The sequence below is a fragment of the Somniosus microcephalus genome, chromosome 6, assembly GCF_052327205.1.
Source record: "Somniosus microcephalus isolate GS21.2 chromosome 6, FLI_Smic_1.0, whole genome shotgun sequence".
NCBI classification, from domain to species: Eukaryota; Metazoa; Chordata; class Chondrichthyes; order Squaliformes; family Somniosidae; genus Somniosus; species Somniosus microcephalus.
The window spans coordinates 2579849-2598072 of NC_140992.1; the positions used below are offsets into that span (position 1 = coordinate 2579849).

General features: G+C 50.9%; 1 protein-coding gene across 1 annotated transcript in view; it reads left to right on the forward strand.

Annotated features, from left to right (window-relative positions):
• LOC147115370 (tumor protein p63-regulated gene 1-like protein) overlaps positions 1-18224 on the forward strand; it is a 39653-nt gene that overhangs the window by 20154 nt on the left and 1275 nt on the right. The window contains exon 3 of the mRNA XM_085989559.1: positions 9029-9278. Within this exon, the coding sequence (XP_085845685.1) occupies positions 9029-9278 (250 nt within the window). The remainder of the gene's footprint in view (positions 1-9028; positions 9279-18224) is intronic.

Sequence of the window (18224 nt, forward strand, 5' to 3'; positions counted from 1 at the left end):
CTTTAAAATGAAGTTCGGGAACTCGAACGTCAGGACCCTCATGGACAGCCCCAACAGTGACAGACCGGAACGCCGTACTGCTATCGTTGCCCGGGAGCTCAGGCGTTTCGACATTGACATCGCCGCCCTAAGCGAGACCCAGCAGGCAGGGGAAGGCCAGCTCAAGGAGCAAGGCGGTGGCTACACCTTCTTCTGGAAAGGCAGTCCTGAAGAAGAACGCCGCCTCCATGGGGTCGGCTTCGCCATAAAAATGAGCGAGTTGAACGTCTCTGAGACTCCCCTTGTGGAATAAACGAGCGCCTCATGACTCCACGGCTCAGCCTAGCCCGGAACCAGTGCGCTACGGTCATCAGTGCGTACGCCCCAACACTGGACGCCACAGACGAGACCAACGAGGAATTCTACTCCAGCCTTGAACAACCCCTGTACCGAATCCCAACAGGCGACAAGCTGATCCTCCTTGGCGACTTCAACACTAGAGTTGGAAAGGACACAGACCTCTGGGGAGGTGTGATCAGCAGAGAGGGGGTAGGGAAAGCCAACTCCAATGGTACCCTCCTCCTGATGAAATGATTAGAACATGGTCTTGTCATAACCAACACCTTGTTCTGTCAGAGAAACAAGTACAAGGCTTCATGGCAGCACCCTCGCTCCAAGCACTGGCATCTGCTGGACTACGTCATCGTCCAAGCGAGGGACCGCAAGGACGTCCGCATCACCCGTGCCATGACAGGAACTGACGACTGCCGGACAGACCACCGCCTAATCCGCTCTGTCATCTCCATCAATGTAGCCCCAAAACAGCGGTAGCAACAGAAGCAATGCCGCAGGAAAATCAACGCTGGAACACTCAAAAGACCCTGCTAAGAAAGCCCTATTCAACCAACCTGATGACTCCCAGTGATACAGTGTGTCCACAGCGCCTGGTCTGCACTCAAGACCTCCATAATCAGCACCTGTGAAGAGACGCTCGGTCACTCGACCATGAAACACCAAAACTGGTTTGACGAGAATGACCAGGAGATCCAGGAGCTAATAAGCCGCAAGCACAAAGCATTCCTGATCTGGAAACAGCAACAGAACTCGAGAGCAAGAAAGCAGCTCTACAGACGCCTGAAGGCCGAGGTCCAACAAAAAACTCGCCACCTAAAGAACAGATGGTGGGTGGAGAAAGCGCAGGAGATCCAGCAGCTAGCCAACAAAAATGACGCGTGTGGATTCTTTAGCGCAGTCAAGACCACCTACGGCTCAAGCACCCAGGGTCCTACCCCAATGCGGGCCAAGAACGGCAAGGTATTCATCAAGGGCAGAGAGGCAGTCGGTGCCCACTGGAAGGAGCACTTCGAAGATCTCCTTAACTGAGACTCTGTCTTCAACGTGAGTGTCCTCAACTCCATCCCGCAGCAAGCTACCCGCCACCACCTCAGCACAACCCCAGCCCGGCACAGAAGAAACATAGAAACATAGAAGATAGGAGCAGGAGTCGGCCATTCGGCCCCTCGAGCCTGCTCCGCCATTTAATGAGATCATGGCTGATCATCCAAACTCAGTACCCTGTCCCTGCTTTCTCCCCATATCCCTTGATCCCCTTAGCCTTAAGAAATATATCTAACTCCTTCTTGAATATATTTAATGAATTGGCCTCTACTGCCTTCTGTGGTAGAGAATTCCACAGGTTAACCACTCTCTGGGTGAAGAAATTCCTCCTCATCACAGTCCTAAATGGCTTACCCCTTATCCTTAGACTGTGACCCCTGGTTCTGGACTCCCCTGCCATCGGGAACAGCCTTCCTGCATCTAGTCTATCTAGTCCTGTTAGAATTTTATAAGTTTCAATGAGATCCCCTCTCATTCTTCTAAACTCTAGTGAATATAAGCCTAATCGACCCAATCTCTCTTCATACGTCATTCCTGCCACCCCAGGTATCAGTCTGGTGAATCTTCGCTGCACACCCTCCATGGCAAGAACATCCACCTTATTACGAATGCTCCTCACATTAAGACACAAAGGCCTAGAAATTCGGTATAGCCCCGTTTGGGGCGTTAGATCTGGCGAAGCGCTAAGAGTACCGCCAGCTGCGACTTAGCGCCACCTGGCGCAATATTGGGTCGTTGCGCCCCTGATGGTGTTTGCGGCGGTAAATCAGGCGCTGCACGCGACTCTTAAGGCGCTAACGCGGAGGCGCTACCCAATATCGCTGCGGTGGGGCGCAGCGCAGGTGCTGTCAATAATCACTTTCCCTGAGACACACTGGCGCCGGCCAGCTCTTAAAGGGGCCGGTCAATTGGCATCACCAGACACACTCACTGCCTTGTAGGCCTTCAAAGCGGTGGGAGCCTACCTGTGGCGCACCAGCCTAGCAAGAAATGGAAAGGGTGAGGCAGAGGGCGGAACGCCTCACTGATGGGGCATTGGATGCTTTGGTTGGCGCAGTGGAATCAAGGCCAAGGAAGATGGTCGGAATGTGATTTATGTTTTGGACAGTCTCCTGGGTGTGAGAGGCAGTTATGTGTCAATGTATTCGTTTTGCTTTCTGTTGCCATAGCTTTCTCATGTTTGAAGGAACCACATTTTGTGTAATGAAACACTTTCTTCATTTACAATGGCCATGCCTGCTATTTACATGCACCTTGCCCTTCACGGGCTTGGGGGTATCAGGCCGGCTGCAGATCTGGCTGAAGCAGCTGGTACAGCTCAGTCACCACCTCCTTTCTAAATCGCAGCCTTCTGACACACTGCTCCTCCGGCATGTTCATGTAGGAAAACTGCTGTCGGAAAACCCTGCCAGCGTAAGGTCTGCTGTGGCAATGTCTGTTGGCCCTCCTCCGTCTGGCCATGCCCGCCCCCCTCTCCCAGCATCTCAGTGCCCTTTCCAGATGATTCAGCAGCAGGACGTTCCCCTCCAATGCAGGCCCCATAATAAGTGCCCACAGGAAGGTTCCCCGTTGTCAAGGCTCACCAACAGCAAGGCGATGGTCAGAAGGCTGCTGTTCCTCTGCCAGCGTGGGCCCAGTGGTCAAATGGCTCTGTGTGCAGGTCAGCAACTCTTTGTAGCTCTCGAGGAAGTTGTGCACCAGAAATGTCTGCCGTTTTTAAACCACACCAGTCCCCTTTAAATAACGCTCCTCCAGCCCGAGAGCGACTTGGTAAGGCCCAGGAAAACTGTCACTAATAGCGCCAGGCACTACGGAGGGGGGCGCCACTGAATTTCCCGTCTGGGGTGCCGAAAAGGCGTTGCACACTCAGATGACCTCATAATTAGCCTGCGCCCATGAGCGGGCGCTAAGCGTTAGCGCCGGCGCTAAATGTATACTCAATATGGGGCGAGGCGCTAAACGCCTTGCGCCCCACCGGAATTTGGCTATCGCCCCAGTTATTGCCTTCTTTAGGCGCTAATCCCTGGCGCAACCAACCGAATTTCTAGGCCAAAGCCTTCAGGCTTGTTTTTTTAACACTCTTAGACCTTTTAGAATTATTATTTACTGTGGCCATGTTTGATTTAAACCCTTGATTACTCTGACTGCCACCTTTGCTTTTCTCCTTTTTGTCTTTTGCTTCTATCCTTGTTTTCCTTTCCTCTGTCTCCCTGCACAGGTTCCCAACCCCCTGCCATTTTAGTTTAAACCCTCCCCCACAGCACTAGCAAACACTCCCCCCCCCCCCTAGGACCTCTGTCCCAGTCCTGCCCAGGTGCAAACCATCCGGTTTGTACTGGCCCCACCTCCCCCAGAACCGGTTCCAATGTCCCAGGAATTTGAATCCCTCCCCCTTGCACCATTCCTCTAGCCACGTATTCATCTGAAATATCCTTCTATTTCTACTCTGACTAGCACGTGGCACTGGTAGCAATCCTGAGATTACTACCTTTTGAGGTCCTATTTTTAAATTTACCTCCTAATTCCCTATATTCAGCTTTTAGGACCTCATCCCATTTTTTACCTATATTGTTGGTACCTATATGCACCACGACAACTGATTGTTCACCCTCCCCTTCCAAAATGCTCTGTAGCCGCTCCGAGACATCCTTGACCCTTGCACCAGGGAGGCAACTTACCATCCTGGAGTCTTGTTTGTGGCCGCAGAAACGCCTATCTATTCCCCTTAATATAGAATCCCCTATCACTATAGCTCTCCCACTCTTTTTCCTCCCGTCCTGTGCAGCAGAACCACCCATGGTGCCAGGGAGTTGGCTGCTGCTGCCTTCCTCTGATAAGACATCTCCCTCAACAATATCCAAAGCAGTATATCTGTTTGAGAGGCGGATGGCCACAGGGGACCCCTGCACTACCTGCCTGCGCCTACTACTCTGCTGGCGGTCACCCATTCCCTTCCTGCCTGTGCAGCCTTTACCTGCAGTGTGACCAACTGATTAAACATGATATCCACAATGTCCTCAGCATCGCGAATGCTCCAGTATATCCATTCGCGGCTCCAGCGCCGCAATGCGGCCTGCAAGTAGCTGCAGCTGGATACACTTCCCGCACACATGGTCGTCAGGGACACAGGATGTGTCCCTGATTTCCCACAGTGCAGGAGGAGCATGCCATGGGGCCGGGCTTTGCTGCCATGACTTACCCTTTAATTAATTTAAATTAAATCAATACCACCAGTTATAATACAATTAAATGATATACTCAAGGGCCCTTGTTTCCTAGCACCCCCTGCTACACAACAGAAACCTTAGAAACTATAACCACAATATTATGACCTTCTAAACTTTATAAACTATGAACCTTAACTGTCAAACTATAGAGTAGTATAAATACTCACCTGGCCGTACTCACCCAATCAGCTGCTTCCTCCTGCCCGTGTCACGTTTTGAATCGTGACGTGGCTGTGGAACGCCGCTGCCGGTCTGCGAGATTGGTAAGCCTGTGGAAAAAAAGCCCACGAAAGTGAGTTTAAATACTCACTGAACCTCTGCTCTCACCGCTCCCGACAATGGCCCGTGGGAAAAAAAGCCCGCGAAAGTGAGTTTAAATGAGGTTGAAAAGGCCATCCGACAACTGAAGAACAACAAGGCCTCAGGAGCAGATGGAATCCCCGCCGAGGCGCTAAAACATGGTGGAGAAGCACTATTGGCGCGAATACATGAACTCATTTCTCTTATTTGGAAGGGAGAGAACATGTTAGGGGATCTTGGAGATGCTGTAATCATGACGATCTTCAAGAAAGGCGACAAGTCTGATTGCGGTAATTACAGAGGAGTTTCCTTGCTGTCTGCCACAGGGAAAGTCATCGCAAGGATCCTCCTCAATTGCCTTCTCTCAGTGGTTGAAGAGCTCCTCCCAGAGTTGCAATGCGGATTCCACCCACTAAGGGTCACAATGGACATGATCTTCACCACACGTCAAATACAAGAGAAATGCAGGGAACAGCACCAACCACTGTACATGGCCGCCTTTGATCTCACAAAGGCCTTCGACACTGTCAACCGTGAGGGATTATGGAGTGTCCTCCTGAACTTCGGCTGCTCTCAAAAGTTTGTCCCCATCCTACGTCTGCCTCTCTGTCTGCCTCTCTGTCCGTCTCTCTGTCCGTCTCTCGCGTGCTCGCTCGCTCTCTCTGCCTCTCTCTCTCTGCCTCTCTCTCTCTGTCTCTCTGTCTGCCTCTCTGTCTCTCTGTCTGCCTCTCTGTCTCTCTGTCTGCCTCTCTGTCTCTCTGTCTGCCTCTCTGTCTCTCTGTCTGCCTCTCTGTCTCTCTGTCTGCCTCTCTGTCTCTCTGTCTGCCTCTCTGTCTCTCTGTCTGCCTCTCTGTCTCTCTGTCTGCCTCTCTGTCTCTCTGTCTGCCTCTCTGTCTCTCTGTCTGCCTCTCTGTCTCTCTGTCTGCCTCCGTCGCTCTGTCTGCCTCCGTCGCTCTGTCTGCCTCCGTCGCTCTGTCTGCCTCCGTCGCTCTGTCTGCCTCCGTCGCTCTGTCTGCCTCCGTCGCTCTGTCTGCCTCCGTCGCTCTGTCTGCCTCCGTCGCTCTGTCTGCCTCCGTCGCTCTGTCTGCCTCCGTCGCTCTGTCTGCCTCCGTCTCTCCCCCTCTCCCTCCCTCTCCCCCTCTCCCTCCCTCCCTCTTCCCCCCCCCCCCCCCTCAAAATACAAGTTTTTGCTGCGGACTTGTTCAAACTGATGCGGGGTTTTGATAAAGTAAATCGGGGAAATCTCTTCCCACTGGTTGGTGAGTCAGTAACTGGAGATCATCAATGAAAGGTTGAAGGGAGAGGTGAGAAGTTTATTGCAGAGGCTTGTGAGGACATGGGATGTCCAACCTAAAACAATAGGGGCGCAGAATCCAGAAGAGCAGGCGGGGGGTGGGGCGTGTGGGGAAAGGGGAAGGGGATGCGGGGGGCGGGGAAATGGGACGCAGGGGGACGGGGCGGGGGAAAGGGGATGCGGGGGGGACGGGGCGGGGGAAAGGGGATGTGGGGGGCGGGTGAAAGAGGATGGCAGGGGAAGAGCATTCACTCCACAGAATCATAGAATTTGCAGCATAGAGACAGGCCATTCGGCCCATCTTCAGGTAACTGTTCACGGTGTTACTGAGCCAGCATGTAGAAAGTCCTACAAGAGAGGGGGCGGTACTGGACCTAATTCTAGGGAATGTGGCCGGCCAAGTGGAAAAAGTGCTAGTAGGTGAGCACTTTGGTGATAGTGACCATAATATGGTAAGATTTAAGGTGGTCATGGAAAAGGACAGGGATGGGCCGGAAATAAAGGTTCTAAATTGGGGGAAGGCCGATTTTAATAGGATAAGGCAGGATCTGGCCAAAATGGACTGGGATCAGCTACTTGTAGGAAAATCCGCATCGGAGCAATGGGAGGCTTTCAGAAGGGAGATTGAGATCATACAAGGGCAGCATGTTCCCATAAATGTCAAGAGTGGTTCCAAAAACCACAGGGAACCGTGGATGTCAGGGGATATACGGGAATGGATTAGGAAAAAAAGGAGGGCTTTTGGTAGATACAAAAGGCTAAAGACGGAGGAAGCCCTAGAGGAGTACAAAAAGTGCAGGGGGATACTTAAAAAAGAAATTAGGAGATCAAGGAGGGGCCATGAAATAACACTGGCGAGCAAAATAAAGGAAAATCCGAAGATGTTTTATAAGTATATTAAGGGTAAAAGGATAACTAGGGAAAAAATAGGGCCCATTAGGGACAAAAGTGGCAATCTGTGTGTGGAGCCGGAAGATGTAGGAGGGGTTCTAAATGAATTTTTTGCATCTGTTTTCACTATGGAGAAGGACGATGTAGACATAGAAATAGGGCGGGGGGACTGTGATATGCTCGAACATATTAACATCGAGAGGGAGGAGGTATTGGCGGTTTTAGCTGGCCTAAAAATGGATAAATCCCCAGGCCCGGATGAAATGTACCCCAGGCTGCTGTGTGAGGCAAAGGAGGAGATTGCGGGGGCTCTAACACATATATTCAGGACCTCTCTGGCCACAGGGGATGTGCCAGAGGACTGGAGAACCGCTAATGTAGTACCATTATTCAAGAAGGGTAGTAGGGAAAAACCGGGGAACTACAGGCCAGTGAGCCTAACATCAGTGGTAGGAAAATTACTGGAAAAAATCCTGAGGGACAAAATTTGTCTCCACTTGGAGAGGCAAGGATTAATCAGGGATAGTCAACATGGCTTTGTCAAGGGAAGATCATGTCTGACTAATTTGATTGAATTTTTTGAGGGGGTGACTAGGTGTGTGGATGAGGGTAACGCAGTGGATGTGGTATACATGGATTTCAGTAAGGCCTTCGATAAAGTCCCGCACAGGAGACTGATCAAGAAGGTAAGAGCCCATGGAATCCAGGGTGCCTTGGCACATTGGATACAAAACTGGCTTAGTGGCAGAAGGCAGAGGGTGATGGTCGAAGGTTGTTTTTGTGACTGGAAACCTGTGGCCAGTGGGGTACCACAGGGATCGGTGCTGGGTCCCTTGCTGTTTGTGGTCTACATTAATGACTTGGATATGAATGTAAAGGGTATGATCAGTAAATTCGCGGATGATACTAAAATTGGTAGGGTGGTAAATAGCGAGGAGGGTAGCCTCAGTCTGCAGAACGATATAGATGGGTTGGTCAGATGGGCGGAACAGTGGCAAATGGAATTTAACCCGGAAAAGTGCGAGGTGATGCACTTTGGGGGGTCTAACAAGGCAAGGGAATACACAATGAAGGGAAAGACCCTAGGCAAGACGGAGGGTCAGAGGGATCTGGGTGTGCAGGTACACAGATCCCTGAAGGCGGCGGAACAGGTGGATAAGGTGGTAAAAAAGGCATATGGGATACTTGCCTTCATTAGCCGAGGCATAGAATATAAGAGCAAGGAGGTTATGATGGAGCTGTATAAAACACTGGTTAGGCCACAGCTGGAATACTGTGTGCAGTTCTGGTCGCCACACTACAGGAAAGATGTGATCGCGTTAGAGAGGGTGCAGAGGAGGTTCACCAGGATGTTACCAGGGCTGGAGCGCTTCAGCTATGAAGAGAGACTGGGCAGATTGGGTTTGTTTTCCTTGGAGCAGAGGAGGCTGAGGGGGGACATGATTGAGGTGTACAAAATTGTGAGGGGCATAGATAGGATGGATGCTGAGGAGCTTTTCCCCTTAGTAGAGGGGTCAATAACTAGGGGGCATAGATTCAAGGTAAAGGGCGGGAGGTTTAGAGGGGATTTGAGAAAGAACTTTTTCACCCAGAGGGTGGTTGGAGTCTGGAACTCACTGCCTGAAAGGGTTGTGGAGGCAGAAACCCTCACAACATTTAAGAAGCATTTGGATGAGCATTTGAAATGCCATAGCATACAAGGCTACGGGCCAAATGCTGGAATATGGGATTAGATTAGACAGGGCTTGATGGCCGGCATGGACACGATGGGCCGAAGGGCCTCTATCCGTGCTGTATTACTCTATGACTCTATGACTCTAAGGCTGGCCCAATGGGGTTGAATGTGCTGGAACACTGTTTTAATCTGATCGGGGTCTCGGGAGTCTCGTTGACATGTCCTGTCCAGAAAGCTGATGGTGCAACTTGTGTCCTGTTGCAGGGTCGCTCACTGGAACAATGAAAGGGAACGTGTTGTGCTGATCACTGAGAAGTCCCTGCTCATCTGTAAGTACGATTTCATGATGCTCCAATACCAGCACTGCCGGAGGGTCCCACTGAACTACATCGACAGGCTCTGTCATGGGTCATTCACCCTCCCTGAGCACTCCATCACCAGGTACGATCTTCACTCTGACCTTTCACCTAGCGTTTCCCCTCACTTTATCCGATCTTCTCCACTTGCCTCTACAGTAAGTGAATGAGAGGAAACAGTTTGCTGTGAATGTAAATTCTCCCCAGATCCCCTCAAAAATAGAAGAAAGACTTGTATTTCTATAGCGCCTTTCATGACCTCAGGATGTCCCAAAGCACTTCACAGCCAATGAAGTATATTTGAAGTGTAGACACTGTTGTAATGTAGGAAACACAGCAAGCTCCCACATACAGCAATGTGATAATGACCAGATAATCTGTTTTAGTGATGTTGATTGAGGGATAAATATTGGCCAGAACACTGGGGAGAACTCAAAGTAACAACAGAAAACACTACAAAAACTCAGCAGGCCTGGCAACATCCGTGGAGAGAGAACCAGAGTCAACGTTTCAGGTCGAAACCCTTCTTCAGAACTGAGGGAAAAAACCCAGGGAGAACTCCCCTGTTCTAATTTAATAGTGTCGGTCAATCTTTTACATCCAGCTGAGAGAGCAGACGGGGCCTCAGTTTCACATTAATCTGAAAGATGGCACATAGAAACACAGAAGATAGGAGCAGGAGTCGGCCATTCGGCCCCTCGAGCCTGCTCCGCCATTCAAAGAGATCATGTCTGATCATCCAAATTCAGTACCCGGTCCCTGCCTTCTCCCCATATCCCTTGATCCCTTTAGCCTCAAGAAATATATCCAACTCTTTCTTGAATATATTTAATGAATTAGCCTCAGCTGCCTTCTGTGGTAGAGAATTCCACAGGTTCACCACTCTGGGTGAAGAAATAATTCCTCATCTCTGTCGTAAATGGCTTACCCCTTATCCTTAGACTGTGACCCCTGGTTCTGGACTCCCCGACCATCGGGAACATCCTTCCTGCATCTAGTCTGTCCAGTCCTGTTAGAAATTTATGAGTTTCAATGAGATCCCCTCTCATTCTTCTAAACTCCAGCGAGTATAAGCGCAATCGACCCAATCTCTCCTCATACGTCATTCCTGCCATCCCAGGTATCAGTCTGGTGAATCTTCGCTGCACTCCCTCCATGGCAAGAACATCCTTCCTCAGATAAGGCGACCAAAACTGCACACAATACCCAAGGCGTGGTCTCACCAAGGCCCTGTACAACTGCAGCAAGACATCCTTGTTCCTGTACTCGAATCCTCTCGCTACGAAGGCCAACTTACCATTCACCTTCTTAACCGCCTGCTGTACCTGCATGCATACCTTCAGCGACGGGTGCACAAGGACACCCAGGTCTCGTTGCACTTCCCCTTCTCCCAATCTATTGCCGTTCAGATAATAATCTACCTTCCTGTTTTTGCCACCAAAGTGGATAACCTCGCATTTGTCCACATTATACTGCATCTGCCCAATCACCCAACCTGTCCAAATCATACTGGAGTTTCTCGGCATCCTCCTCACAGCACACACGCCCACCCAGCTTTGTGTCGTCTGCAAACTTGGAGATATTACATCTAGTTCCCTCGCCTAGATCATTAATATATATTGTGAATAGCTGGGGTCCTAGGACCGATCCCTGCGGTACCCCACTAGTCACTGCCTGCCACTCGGAAAAAGACCCGTTTATTCCAACTCTTTGCTTCCTGTCTGCCAACCAGTTCTCTATCCAAGTCAGTACCTTGCCCCAAATCCCATGTGCCTTAACTTTACACGCTAATCTCTTATGCGGGACCTTATCGAAAGCCTTCTGAAAGTCCAAATACATCACATCCACTGGTTCTGCCTTATCTATTCTACCAGTTACATCCCCAAAAAATTCCAGTAGATTAGTCAAGCATGATTTACCTTTTGTAAATCCATGTTGACTTTGTCCAATCCTGTCACTGCTTTCCAAGTGCTCTGCTATTACATCTTTTAGAATGGACTCTAGCATTTTCCCCACTACCGATGTCAGGCTTCCCGGTCTGTAATTCCCCGTTTTCTCTCTACCACCTTTTTTGAACAGTGGGGTAACATTAGCTACCCTCCAATCCATGGGTACTGTTCCAGAATCTATTGAATTTTGGAAGATGACCAGCAATGCATCTACTATTTCTAGGGCCACTTCCTTAAGTACCCTAGGATGTAGATTATCAGGCCCTGGGGATTTATCGGCCTTCAATCCCGTCAATTTCCCTAACACCATTTCCCTACAAATACTGATTTCATTCAGTTCCTCCCTCTCATCAGACCCTATGTTCCCTGACATCTCTGGGAGGTTATTTGTGTCCTCCTTTGTGAAGACAGAACCAAAGTATGTATTTAATTGGTCAGCCATTTCTTTGTTCCCCATTATAAATTCCCCTGATTCTGACTGCAAGGGACCTACGCTTGACTTCACAAATCTTTTTCTCTTCACATATCTATAAAAGCTTTTACAGTCAGTTTTTATGTTCCCTGCAAGCTTACTCTCATACTCTATTCCCCCCTCTTAATTAATCCCTTTGTCCTCCTTTGCTGAATCCTAAACTGCTCCCAATCCTCGGGTTTACTGCTTATTCTGGCCAATTTATATGTCCTCTCCTTGGATCTTATGCTATCCCTAATTTCCCTTGTTAGCCACGGTTGAGTCACCTTTTTTGTTTTATTTTTATGCCAAACAGGGATGAACAAATTCTGTATTTCATACATGCGATCTTTGAATGTTTGCCATTGCCTATCCACCGTCAACCCTTTGAGTGACATTACCCAATCAATCCTACCCAACTCGCGCCTCATACCATCATAGTTTCCTTTATTTAAATTCAGGACCCTAGTCTCTGAGTCAACTACTTCACTCTCCATCTTAATGAAGAATTCGATCATTTTATGATCGCTCCGCCCCAAGGGGCCTCACACAACAAGATTGCTAATTAATCTTTTCTCTTTACATAATACCCAGTCTAAGATCGCCTGGTCTCTAGTTGGTTCCTCGACATATTGGTCCAGGAAACCATCCCGTATACAGTCCAGGAATTCCTCCTCCACAGTATTGTTACTAATTTGGTTAGCCCAATCTATATGTAGATTAAAGTCACCCATGATAACTGCTGTGCCCTTATTGCACATGTCTCTAATTTCCCGTTTAATGCCATCCCCAGTCTCAGCATTACTGTTTGGGAGTCTGTATACCACTCCCGCTTAACATTTTCTGCCCCTTGGTATTTCTCAGTTCTACCCATACAGATTCCACATCATCAGAGCTAATATCCTTCCTTACAATTGTGTTAATCCCCTCTTTAACCAGCAATGCTACCCCACCGCCTTTTCCTTTTTGCCTGTCTTTCCTGAATATTGAATACCCCTGGATGTTGAGTTCCCAGCCTTGGCCACCCTGGAGCCATGTTTCTGCAATCCCAATCATATCATATCCGTTTACCTCTATTTGCGCAGCTAATTCATTCACCTTATTACGAATGCTCCTCGCATTAAGACACAAACCCTTCAGGCTTGTGTTTTTAACAGTCTTAGTCCTTTTATAATTATTATTTACTGTGGCCATGTTTGATTTAAACCCTTGATTTCTCTGACTGCCACCCTTGCTTTTCTCCTTCCTGTCTTTTGCTTCTATCCTAATTTCCCTTTCCTCTGTCTCCCTGCTCAGGTTCTGAACCCCCTGCCATTTTAGTTTAAACCCTCCCCCAGAGCACTAGCAAACACTCCCCCTAGGACATCGGTCCCGGCCCTGCCCAGGTGCAAACCGAACTGTCCAGTTTGTACTGGTCCCACCTCCCCTAGAACCGGTTCCAATATCCCAGGAATTTGAATCCCTCCCCCTTGCACCATTCCTCTGGCCACGTATTCATCTGAAATATCCCTCTATTTCTACTCTGACTAACCCGTGGCACTGGTAGTAATCCTGAGATAACTACCTTTTTGAGGTTCTATTTTTTAATTTACCTCCTAACTCCCTATATTCAGCTTTTAAGACCTCATCCTGTTTTTTACCTATATCGTTGGTACCTATATGCACCTTGACAACTGGCTGTTCACCCTCCCCTTCCAAAATGCTCTGCAGCCGCTCGGAGACATCCTTGACCCTTGCACCAGGGAGGCAACATACCATCCTGGAGTCTTGTTTGTGGCCGCAGAAACGCCTATCTATTCCCCTTACAAAAGAATCCCCTATTACTATAGCTCTACCCCTCTTTTTCCTCCCGTCCTGTGCAGCAGAACCACCCATGGTGCCAGGAAGTTGGCTGCTGCTGCCTTCCCCCGATAAGCCATCCTCCCCAACAATATCCAAAGCCAGTGTTCGTACCTAGGCCAAAAAACAAGACTGCAATAAATGACATGCAATTTCAGGAAGGTTGATTGCAGTGACTGGAGAATTGTGTTGTTCCTTGATTCAGATTTGATTCCCTGGGGAGCAGAGGCTGTTTGTGTTGTTCCGGTAGCTCTCTGCTGGGACTCGGCACCTTCTGTGACGCTGCAGGAACTGAGCTGGATGAGAATGTGTCCTTCATTTCCCAGCCATCCCGTAAAGATCCCGAGCATCGCTGACCTGAGCCTTCAGTACTGAATGAGTTAATTAGATGCTGATATTCTGCTCTCGATTCGGGGAACTTGAATTATAAATATCTCCGATTCTGAAGGGAGGCTGCCGGTCTCGGGCCGGCCAGCTGGGGGCAGCCTTGGACAGCTTTTGGCGACTTGCTGCTGTTTGCTTTGAGTGCTGACAGCCCCTGTGCCCATGACTGCAGCGCTGTGCGCTCTGGGATTCAATCGCTGCTCTAACCAGATGCCACCCGAAGGACCTGCTGTGTCACCCATAGTGCTGGAAAGATGCAGCATTCCAGAAGCAGCTGTCACTGATACTAGACTGTGAAGGCTTAACAACAACTTGTATTTATATAGCGCCTTTAACATAGCAAAACGTCCCAAGGCGCTTCACAGGGGCGATTATCAAACAAATATCAACATTTGACACCGAGCCACATAAGGAGATATTAGGACAGGCGACCAAAAGCTTGGTCAAAGAGGTCGGTTTTAAGGAGCATCTTAAAGGAGAGAGAGGCGGAGGGAATTCCAGAGCTCAGGGCCCAGGCAGCTGAAGGCACGGCCGCCAATGGTGGAGCGATTAAAATCGGGGGATGCTCAAGAGGCCCGAATTGGAGGAGCGCAGAGATCTCGGGGTTGTGGGGCTGGAGGAGATTACAGCGATAGGGAGGGGGGTGAGGGGGCCAGGGAGGGATTTGAAAACAAGGATGAGAATTTTAAAATCGAGGCGTTGCCGGACCGGGAGCCAGTGTAGGTCAGTGAGCACAGGGGGTGATGGGTGAACGGGACTGGGTGTGAGTTAGGACACGGGGCAGTGAGCACAGGGGGTGATGGGTGAACGGGACTGGGTGTGAGTTAGGACACGGGGCAGTGAACACAGGGGTGATGGGTGAACGGGACTGGGTGCGAGTTAGGACACGGGGCAGTGAGCACGGGGTGATGGGTGAACGGGGCTGGGTGTGAGTTAGGACACGGGGCAGTGAGCACAGGGGTGATGGGTGAACGGGATTGGGTGTGAGTTAGGACACGGGGCAGTGAGCACGGGGTGATGGGTGAATGGGACTGGGTGTGAGTTAGGACACGGGGCAGTGAGCACAGGGGGTGATGGGTGAACGGGACTGGGTGTGAGTTAGGACACGGGGCAGTGAGCACAGGGGGTGATGGGTGAATGGGACTGGGTGCGAGTTAGGACACGGGGCAGTGAGCACAGGGGTGATGGGTGAACGGGACTGGGTGTGAGTTAGGACACGGGGCAGTGAGCACAGGGGGTGATGGGTGAACGGGACTGGGTGTGAGTTAGGACACGGGGCAGTGAGCACGGGGGATGGGTGAACGGGACTGGGTGTGAGTTAGGACACGGGGCAGTGAGCACGGGGTGATGGGTGAACGGGACTGGGTGTGAGTTAGGACACGGGACAGTGAGCACAGGGGGTGATGGGTGAACGGGACTGGGTGTGAGTTAGGACACGGGGCAGTGAGCACGGGTGATGGGTGAACGGGACTGGGTGAGTTAGGACACGGGGCAGTGAGCACAGGGGGTGATGGGTGAACGGGACTCGGTGTGAGTTAGGACACGGGGCAGTGAGCACAGGGGGTGATGGGTGAACGGGACTGGGTGTGAGTTAGGACACGGGGCAGTGAGCACAGGGGGTGATGGGTGAACGGGGCTGGGTGTGAGTTAGGACACGGGGCAGTGAGCACAGGGGGTGATGGGTGAACGGGACCGGGTGTGAGTTAGGACACGGGGCAGTGAGCACAGGGGGTGATGGGTGAACGGGACTGGGTGTGAGTTAGGACACGGGGCAGTGAGTACGGGGTGATGGGTGAACGGGACTGGGTGTGAGTTAGGACACGGGGCAGTGAGCACAGGGGGCGATGGGTGAACGGGACTGGGTGTGAGTTAGGACACGGGGCAGTGAGCACAGGGGGTGATGGGTGAACGGGACTGGGTGCGAGTTAGGACACGGGGCAGTGAGCACAGGGGGTGATGGGTGAACGGGACTGGGTGCGAGTTAGGACACGGGGCAGTGAGCGCAGGGGGTGATGGGTGAACGGGACTGGGTGCGAGTTAGGACACGGGGCAGTGAGCACGGGGTGATGGGTGAACGGGACTGGGTGTGAGTTAGGACACGGGGCAGTGAGCACAGGGGGTGATGGGTGAACGGGACTGGGTGCGAGTTAGGACACGGGGCAGTGAGCACAGGGGGTGATGGGTGAACGGGACTTGGTGTGAGTTAGGACACGGGGCAGTGAGCACAGGGGGTGATGGGTGAACGGGACTGGGTGTGAGTTAGGACACGGGCAGCCGAGTTTCAGATGACCTCAATTTACGGAGGGTGGAAGGTGGGAGGCTGATCAGGAGAGTGTTGGAATAGTCGAGTCTGGAGGTAACACAGGCACAGACGAGGGTTCCAGCCGAACCCTTTAGCTGTGCGCTATTTACACGTGGGCGTTAACCGCTTATTTTTGAATGAATTAAAGCTGGCGTTAAATAGTGGATAAGGAATGTCAGACAGTTAAACATGCACAGGTAACGGTGGCAGTGACTGGGTCTCCACATCCTATAGGACCGGCATCACTGTGTATAAAGCCCCAGCTCCAAGCGACATTCCCTCCCCTGCCATCGCCCTCGCCCTCAACTCCCCTCCCCCTCGCCTCCCCTCCTCTGCCCTTGCGCTCGCCTCTCCACCCCTCGCTGCACCTCCCCTCCAGCATTGGACAGAGTCACGGGTTCTCAATCCCACCTCCGCTCCCATCTCGTTCCAATGCCACAGTTTTCACACTGTAGCTGGATATTGGGAGTAGCAGAGTGAGGGCGGGGTGTGGGAGGTCATTATTGAGAGAGTTCCTCAAACTAAAGGGAGACAAATCACCAAGAGTGAGGTTCCTGAGAACCTTCGATTTTCTAAATAATTCCTGAGTAGTGGTGTTGGTTGAGTTGTAGCTGCCCGCGGTCAGTTATGGTCAGGAGGGGGGACTCCCGGGGGAGGGCACCACCCCGACATTGACTGTCAGTGATGTACATGAGGTGAGCTTCCATCGTCTGTGCCAAGCACCAGGCTGCTTTAGAATCCCCGGTTCCATTGCAGAACGGCCGCTGACACAGGAAGCCCCGTCTCCACTGACCCCTCGACCCCCCCTCCTCCCACCGACCGACCCCCCCCGACCCCCCTCCCCTCGACCCCCTCCTCCCACCGACCCCTCGACCCCCTCCCCCCCTCGACCCCCCCCTCGTCCTCCCCCTGACCCCCCACCGACTCCCTCCCCTCGACCCCCCTCCTCCCACCGACCCCCCCCTCCTCCCACCGAGCCCCCTCGACCCCCTCCCCCCTCGACCCCTTCTCCTCCTCCCCACCGACCCCCTCCTCCTCCCACCGAACCCCCCCCCTCCCCCGACCCCCTCCACCTCCCGCCCACCTCCACTGTCCTCCTCCCACCGACCCCCTCCTCCCCCCCTCGACCCCCTCCCCTCCCCCCCTCGACACCCCCTCCCCCCCCTCGACCCAATTCACAATTCACAATTCAAATCGCTTTATTGGCATGATAAGGTACATCTTATGTTGCCAAAGCATCAAAATACATTTATGGTTTAGCACATAAACGCAGTTCTATTCATACAATGTATAAACAGGTATATCCCTGAGTGTATAAATATACATTCGCATTGTTTATATATATTCTTTTCTTAGTTTACTGGTTGTCCCTCTGTTCATGGCAAGCTGTAACATAGTGTGCCGCCAGTGTTACACAGCTTCTCTCCTCTCCCAGTAGGAATGGGAGTTTTTGGTTGTCATTCAGATTTCTGAAATCAGGGCATATTTGTGAGAATTTTTGGTAGAAATTCTCCCTGATGCCCTGATATTTTCCGCAGGCTGTGAGGAAGTGCATCTCTGTCTCCACTACTCCCTGACTGCAGTGAGAGCATATCCTGTCTTCTCTTGGCAGCCTGTGTCTGCCTTTTTCGATCGCTAGGCTATGTTCGCTAAGTCTGTACCTTGTCAAGGTTCTTCTCAGTTTGTTATCCTTTACCATGGTCAGGTAATCAGCTATGTTATATTGTCTGTTTAGGGCCAAGTAGCAATTGAGTTTGCTTTGGGTTTTTGTTGTTTCTGCCCAATATGTCAGATATTTTTCCTTTTGCTTAGCGACGATTGTGTTGGGTCGAATTCTTTGTGTTACCCTGTCACTGTCCTGGGACTGGTTATTGTTAGTATTGTTAGTAGTTACTTCACTGAGTCCCAGGACTAGTTGACTGAGGGTATTCTTCTTTATGGTCAGCTCTTGGCATTTCAGGGCGTCGTAGTGATAGCATTGGGGATTGCTCATTTGTAGGTGATTCCAAAATTTGGTGGCTCTTTTTTGGATAGTGATTATTAATGGATATTGGCCTAGTTCCGCCCTGCATGCATTGTTTACTGTTTTCCTTTGAGTCCGGAGGATACTTTTACAGAATTCTGCATGTAGGATCACAATTGGGTGTTTGTCCCATTTTGCAAATTCTTGTTGAGTTAG